General features: G+C 36.7%; 2 protein-coding genes across 2 annotated transcripts; both read right to left on the reverse strand.

Annotated features, from left to right (window-relative positions):
• Positions 1–899: 899 nt before the first annotated feature.
• Positions 900–3631, reverse strand: LOC125476833 (protein RKD2-like). Its single transcript, XM_048583395.1, has 3 exons — positions 3546–3631; positions 1324–1672; positions 900–1067 (listed from the first exon to the last, which is right to left on the reverse strand). The coding sequence occupies exons 1-3, from the start codon at positions 3629–3631 to the stop codon at positions 900–902; spliced, it is 603 nt and encodes a 200-aa protein (XP_048439352.1).
• Positions 3632–6278: 2647 nt separating this feature from the next.
• Positions 6279–7712, reverse strand: LOC103961226 (protein DETOXIFICATION 53-like). The gene is given in 1 exon segment (XM_018650876.2): positions 6279–7712. A coding segment is annotated over 1 exon segment (1434 nt).
• Between the last annotated feature and the right edge of the window lie 454 nt (positions 7713–8166).

The raw sequence follows: 8166 nt of genomic DNA on the forward strand, positions 1-8166 counted from the left end.
GGCCAAATTGCAGAAGGCGACTTCATACGGTTTCGACAAATCTGACTAGTAGAAGTGGGTGCGAGTATGTTGAGAGTAGAGCAGGTTGGTGCAGGCAGCAGCAAACGGAATTGCAAGTGATGGGGGCAAAACGCGCAACGGCCCCTTAAGAGATTCAAGAATAAAAAGTTTTTAAGGTGTACAATGTTTTGGTGGGAGACAAGTAATGTGGTACAATTTAGTGCAAGTGGTATTTATAGTAGCGCTGACTGCTGAGACGAAGATAACGTGTGGAGCTGTACTCTAAACGGGGAAGAAAAACTGATTTTAGGCTCAGCCGCATGAGGAGATTGATCTTTCAGGATTTCTTCAAGCGGCAAGAATTGGTTTTTGCTCACTAGCCTTACGTTAAATATGTATTGAATGTGGATCCAAACTCCCATCAACGAGTACTCATCATTCACCATAAAACGAGGAATCTAAAGACAACGCACGTTACGTGAATCTTAAAGATTAAATTGTAAATTGTATATCTTAGCATAATTCTAAGACACGCCACGAATTAAGGAGTTGATGCTAGAAGTTTGATCACTAGTTAAATCTTTAATCCGCCTAGATTGATCGACTTTGTATTTATAAATTGTTGTGATCAGTTAGCATCAACTAGAAATTAGAACTTATATATATTAGTTGGCGGCCAAGTCATCATGCTCATAGCAAATTATATGGACCATCTTGTCAAAGTAATATAATTTCAAGGTCACAAGAGGCAAGCGAGTCCATCTTGTCAATCTGGAAGAGAAACATATATTGACAATCTGAATTTGGTGGGTGTAATGGTGTTAACCTTACGCATTAGGCATTAGTTACATATGATTTATTCCCTGATCTTGATTAGTTCAGTTATCAATAAGACCTAATTAATTATAGCTGGACATGGACCTTTTCTTCTTGTACTTGGCTTTAAAGAAAGCTCTTCTCAGCCTCTTTGTGTTCTCTTCGAGTTGCAAATCCGGAAATTCCTCCATCAGCTGCCTCTCCCTCTCCAACAATTCCACCTCTCCATTCAGCTGACCATCTCCTACCTCCTGCATAATCCACATACACATCTCATTATATCAACGTATAACCATGCCAAAAAAAATTGATCCACATCCACATGCATGGTAAAAAGTAAGCATGCATGGTAACAAAGTTGTAAGTGTAGTAAAGAATTAATTATAGGAGAAGTTAGAGACATGCATGAATGTTTCTTGCTAGGGTTTGAAGGCTGGCCAATTTGCGATAGGGCCAACGAGGAATGCCCAACTCCCGACACCTTTTCTTCAAAACCGTTTGGCTGACATTCATTTCCTGGGCTGCCTCAGATACGGGCATGTAGAAGTGATGGGATATGGTTTCCTTGGACAAATCTATTGAACGGTGGCTTCTCTTCTCTTCTACTTTGCATGTAGTGTCGGACAAATCTATTGAACGGTGACTTCTCTTCTCTTCTAGTTTGCATGTAGTGTCGGACAAATCTACTGAACGGTGACTTCTCTTCTCTTCTAGTTTGCATGTAGTGTCTTCCCTCAAATCATTGGTTTTCGTTTCTTGAATATCCAGTGACGATGATGATGAGTAAAACGGATCCGAAAAGTTATATTCCGGTGAAAATTTGTATTCCCAATCCAATGGAACGTAGGCGCTTCCCCTAAGATACGTTGGAAAGATAATGAAGATTAATATATACTACGTCTAAGGTTTTGTGGAAGAGGAATGCTAGCACCCTTTGAATTTTAAGGTTCTCGTTCTCTCTTCTAGGCTCTTTTTCTCATATGTTGTACGATGGTTTAAACAGTCTATTTTCTAGGTTGCTCTTTAAAGAACAACTCTGTCAAAAATCAATTAAATCCAAAATCGTTTAGTCATCTAACGGTTAAACGGATTATGATTTTTTATTTTATTTTTCTGAGTTGATCCTTAAATTGTAATCTAGAAATTAGACGATTTTGATCATCAAGCAACATAAATACAAAATAAACAAGAGAGCCAAAAAAATAAAACGAGAAGATTCAAATAAAAAAAATTACTAGCATCTCTGTTTGTGAAATTGCAACCTTTGTGTAATCTGAGTATTAGAAGATAAAATTATACTGCCGTAATATGCTATATGTACCTCAAGTCAAGGGGCGCAAGATGACTTGCGTAGGAAAATAGGTCTCCATCGTTTTGATCTTCGGTGGACAACCAATCCATGAAACAGAATACTTTGAGGTTGGGAATGTTGTGTCTTCACTGTCGATGGTTGGACTACAAAGACCTCAAATAAACCAATTGTTGTGTCTTCACTACTGTTGAGGATGATCTCAGGGTTCTGCAGCTTAACAATTTATAGGAAAATCAATTAGTGGTAGGCTTGAAATTAAGAGTTCCTCATTAATACCTACATGTTACGTACTATACTGTATGAAGCTTCATCGAAAGATCATAAGAATAATTAGGCACAGATTTGTTTTTCTTATAGGCTTCCATGTACAGAAAAAATTATTAATTCTAAGCTTCCAATCTGCTTCCTAAATCCTAAAAACAGCCATGCATGAGTGCTGGTCAATTGGTTTTCACTTTTATAAATGGTCAAGTAAACATAGACTTTGAATACAATGCTCCATTTGGATCAGATATTTGAAGACTAAATACTAATTGCGTTTTCCCTTCTACGACTTCCTAACATTGACCAAACGATATAGGTAAGAAAGGGATATATTTATGGGTAGGCAATTACTTCCTTAAGTCTACTTTTATGTATACGCCATTTTCTACTTTTTCAAAGATAAACCACAAGTTAATTCTTAAGGCCTTCTACAATTGTGTCTAGTATTGAAATCGATTGGATAACTTTATAGAATAAATGTATTTTAAATGAAGAAGTAGATGCAACTTTCAAACTGTATTCAAGTTGAAATTAAAGAATGAACTAGTTATGAAAAAAAATATTTTTTTTTCAATGTCCATGAAAATAGTAAGATTAGAATAGAAAAAAATTTCTTCTTGACTACTAAGTAAAAAATATCACAGAGTCTTTATCTTCCATGATGCATTTTCATATTTTGATATTGTCAAATACATCTCACGTTCTAATACAAAGTGGACTCTCTAAAAAATAAGTTTCTAATCAAACTTTCCCTTATGGAGACATTCCGATACCATAGCATGAACCGAAATGCAAAGTCTTCCTCTCGAAAACGAGCTAACATAGAACACTTGCAGGCAGAGATCTATTTCTGTAGCAGGAGGAAAGCCCTTACTAGACGGGGCAATCCAAGGCATCGGTTTACAGATGAAGTTCTAGCACATCTGTGAGTGAAAAAAGAACACATAGATCTTAAAAAATAATGTACAGAACATATTGAATGAAAGTCCATCGTGTTTGCTTCATTGAATAAAACTTATACAATGAAATTAATCAAATTACACTAGTAGACAAAAGCTCATCTATCACGGTCAATAACCGTGGTAGATTACAATCCACCACGAGCATAGTGTCCGTTTGTAATCTGGACGTGATAAAAACTCTTAGTTTTTACCACAGACAATGCCCTTTGTCAAATGCAATGTAACCACGAATTGTGCGCATGATAGATTTGAATCTAACACCATGTGCTATGGCCATTGTGAGTTACATATTGACCATAGGCCATGCCCGTTATAAGAAAATTTTCAGAAATAATACATTACTTCATAAAATTCACAGATTCAAATATTACACTAAAGCTAGCAACATAAACAATTAGTAGTAATAGTAAGAAATACCAAACCAATGAGTTATACTACAATTTTGTACCAAACATGTACAGACTTTGTTTCATACTTTAAAACAAAACTGAAGTCCTAGTTCCAAACTTGGTGCACTAATTATATTCGTCTTCTATGCATTCGTCTCTTCAAGAAGACACACATCTCCGGCAAGTCAATACACACTTCAAATTTGCAGGTGCCTGTAATGTAAATGTAGTAGTTGGTATTTGAGTTATAACCCATAATAAATTAGAATCACCAACCACCTATGAAATAAAGAAGGAAAAATATAAAGCTTAGAATCAAACTCATGTCTCAAGGACACTATAAACAGAAAAATTCAAAACCACCAAGTCAATTACTCAAAATGCAACCAATCGTAATCCAAGTAATAAAAAAATTCCAAGTATCGAATATCCCAATAATATATTCATATATCAATTAACAAGTTAATCCTATCACTCTTAAAAAAAAACAAAAAGTCTTTGATAACTTATTGTAATTGATTAGCCAGAGGACGAAAAATAAAAAAACTGAAGGAAAAAAATTCGAAGCAAAGAAAATTGCTACCAAATCCCTCCAAGAGTAGCACCGCTCCAGTTTGGTTTCTGCTCTTAGATGCCTGCAGGGAAAAAGACTATCAACCAAATATTGTACGTAGCACTTTAAAAGAAAAAATTGTAAACCCTAAATTTTGAAGAATAAATACAAAAACCTAGAGTGAATATCTAATAAATTAGGGAGCTTGAATAAAAGAATTTCAAATTTCAAAATTAAAAATTAAAAATTTTGGTTAGTTAAGAGAAATTCAGATTTCAAAATTAAAAATTTTGGTTAGTTAAGGGAGGGAGGGAGGGAGGGAGGGAGGGAGGGAGAGAGAGAGAGAGAGAGAGAGAGAGAGAGCCTTTTATAAATACCTGTAGGGAAGGAGGGAGGGAGGGAGGGAGGGAGGGGGGGAGAGAGAGAGAGAGAGAGAGAGAGAGAGAGCCTTTTATAAATACCTGTTTGGCTTCTCAGAATAACCATGAAAGGGAAGAAGATGGGGTCAATGAGAAGGAGAGGGTGAATGAAAATTTGTAGATGGCTAACTAAGAACAGCTGAGAAGTTTTAAAGTTGGCGCTGGTGGGAGAGAAATAAAAAGAAGGTAAAAAGATTGAGGAATGATTTCACTTAAATTTTGGGAAGAGTGGGAATATTGTGAAAATTTAAAGATTTGAAAATTTGGGAAAATTTCTAGTCCCACCTTCTGAAACTTTTTAAAATAGTATGTAACTGCATCACTTTTAATGTTTGTGGTAGATACAAAAATACGGTGTGGCTACTAACAATATTGACCACGGCCAATGTACAAGGTGGTTTAATACTTTTACAACGTGCTGACTAAGACCGTGGTAGTAAGTTTTTTATTATAACAGGCTACTACTTAGTTTTTTATTATAATAGGCTACTACTTGCCCATTGTAAAATATTGTTATCCACAACATGCTGACTAAGCCCGTGATAAATGTTCATTTTTTTATAACGGGCACATAGTGTCCGTGGTAAAATTGATGTGGTAAATGAAAAATTTTCTTGTAGTTAATTGAAAGCACCATTTGCATAGCAGTTCATAACTTTGCCGTTGGCTCTCTACATTTAAATGAGTTTACAAAATACATTGAATAGGAAGTTCAGTTAGTTTGATTACAGCAGATGCAGATGGATTGAATGTTGGAGTTTATGTAGTTTTAGTTGAAACTTCATGTTAGTCCCGCTTTGGTAGTGGGAAAACTTCAATTCATAATTGTTGGTCCACATTATATATGTTTGAAAATGGATGATGCCCTATCTGAGTCGGCCCATATGGTTTATACGTTGGTTTTAGGAAACGTTTAAAACATCAGTACAGTGAAAATATTGATATGCAAATTTATGAAATATCAATGGATATATCGATATCGGTTGCTTTTGATGAAAATTTAAAATGAAACTTTAGGGAATGTCAACACTAGATTAGACGAAATATAAGAGTTTCTCTGATATTTAACCGATATGTTGGAAATATTGACGGAATATGTCGATTGTAGCTGAAATTTAAGAGTTTCTCCGATATGGATCCCTTCCCTTTTCATATCTTTCTCAAACTTTTCTTATAGTTTCAAACATGTTTTAGGCTACGTGATTGACTAGGACAAAAATTTTAATCCGGAGATTAGGGCAAAATTTGAGTTTTCAGTTGGCCTTGCATTGTAATAATTTTCAAGTTTTTTCATATGCCAAAAATGCCCTCATCATATCTGTGCAAATGATAAGGATTTTTTTTTGGGTCCTACATAATCCAAAGGAACTATGAAGAAAAAAAATTATGTATTAACGTTAAATCCCGTGATTAAGGACCAAGTAATTTGATTTTTCTTTTGGTTTCTTTCCAATGCTGTAAACACCAAAAAGAAAACCAAACAAACAAATATGTGATTTCTGACCAAAGGATTAATTTGTACTGAATTCCCTACGTAAATTATCCCTGAAATATTTGTAAAACTCAGACTTCAGTAGGAGTTAGCAGCCCACTTTCTTCATCATCTATCTTCTCTAAGTTCTCTTCAATTTCGTTTTTCACTTCCACAGCCTGAGTCAGCTGCTCAGCCCTTCTTGTTTGGTGTTTCCAATCAGTGTGGAGCAATGTGTACACCATCATACCCACACAAGACAACTGTGCTGAAAGCAGCCCAAACCACAGCCCCAAAAACCCTATCTTAAACGTAAAAGTCGCAAGAATAGCAACTGGCAGTCCAATTAGGTAAAATGCCAACAAGTTTATTTTTACACCAAGCTTAGGTCTTGCAGTAGCTGTTAACACTCCACAGGAGGCCGTTTGAGGAACGTTGCCTATTTCACACAAGCCCAAAACTGGAAGTGCAGTCGAAATCAAATCAAGAATTTGTGGATCGTTCGTGAACATTGTTCCCCACATGGACCTAAAAGCAGTCATGAAAATGAACGCGGAAATCCCCCAAGCAAATGCCATGATTAGCCCAATCAGGGTGGTCCACTGGGCGCGGGTCGGTTGCCCTGCGCCCAGCGAGAGTCCTACACGCGTCGATAAGGATCCATTTAGAGAAATTGGGATTATGTATAACATTCCAGTTGTTTGCAACAAAATTCCCATTGCTGCAACACTTGCTTGTGGGTTACTCAACCAGCCACAGAAGAACAACATAAGTTCATACCACCACCACTCTAAGCAAACTGAAACACAACTGGGTAGAGACAAACTTAGCAATGGCCCCCATCCTTGAAAGGCTGAGAGCATGGTGAGCCCATGCCATGGCTTCAAAGCATGAGGTGATCTGGCTAGATAAATTACCAAACCCAAATTGAAAAGAAAAGTGTTCCAAGCAAGCCCTAAGGCAATACCTGCAACCCCAAAATCCATATATGTGACCAAAAAATAATTCATAGGTAAATGAAAGAGGGCGGAAAATGCGGCTGCTAGGGTTAATGCGGTGGTGAACCCTTGTGTTCTGAAAAAGATTCTCAATGGTAGAAGCTGAGCTTGCCCTATCAATTCAGGAATGGCAAAAACCATGTAACGTTTTGCAACCCTAGTGATTTGCGGGTCCTGCCCTAACAATATAAAGATGGGCTCCATGTTGAGCCACAAGAGTGAGATGGGGATGGCAACAAGGAGGAGGAGGCAAAGGGTTTTCTGAAAAGCTTGACTGATAACTGACCATCTTTGAGCTCCATAAGCTTGGCTACAAATGGGGTCCATCCCCGTCGATAGACCTCTGAGGAGTGAGTAACCTGTAATATTTGAAAACCCTAGAGCCAATGAGCCTCCAGCCAATTCTGTTTTCCCAAGACGGCCCAAGAATAGCATTGAAACAAGAGACCTTGAGTATATAAGCATGGATGTTATCACTATAGGGCCTGCAATCTTTACCAACGATCTCAACTCTTCTCCTATCTACATGGATTCACAAAAGGAACGCGAAGTATTAGAAAATGGAATTTAATTTTTCTGCAAAGAAAGAAATTACCACAAGGAGCCCCGTCTACAACCTCCAATCATAAACTGTCGAGGTGGAAACCAGAACTGTTAGGCAAAGAGTGGATCGAAACTTTTTCACATAATTGAGAACGATTTAGACAAATTGCATAAGTAACAAAATTAACTTCCCTAAACACATACGAAAGCTTAATTTGCTGAAAGAAAGGAAATTTTACAGAGAAATTACTTTAAAATATAACACGTGGAAAATAGAAATATAAAGTCACTAGCTTAAAATGTATTTTTTTGGACCTTTCGTAGATTGTAAGAGTTGCAAGTTGCCAGAAGGCATAGTTGGTGAGGCATCGAACAAAAACCTAAGGGCATCGGCTCTCTTAAAAATGTAGCCAATGAAAAATATTGTCAACGTACGTCT

The sequence above is a fragment of a genome, unplaced genomic scaffold (genome assembly GCF_019419815.1).
Source record: "Pyrus x bretschneideri cultivar Hongxiangsu unplaced genomic scaffold, Pyrus_bretschneideri_v1 Contig2, whole genome shotgun sequence".
Lineage (NCBI taxonomy): Eukaryota > Viridiplantae > Streptophyta > Magnoliopsida > Rosales > Rosaceae > Pyrus > Pyrus x bretschneideri.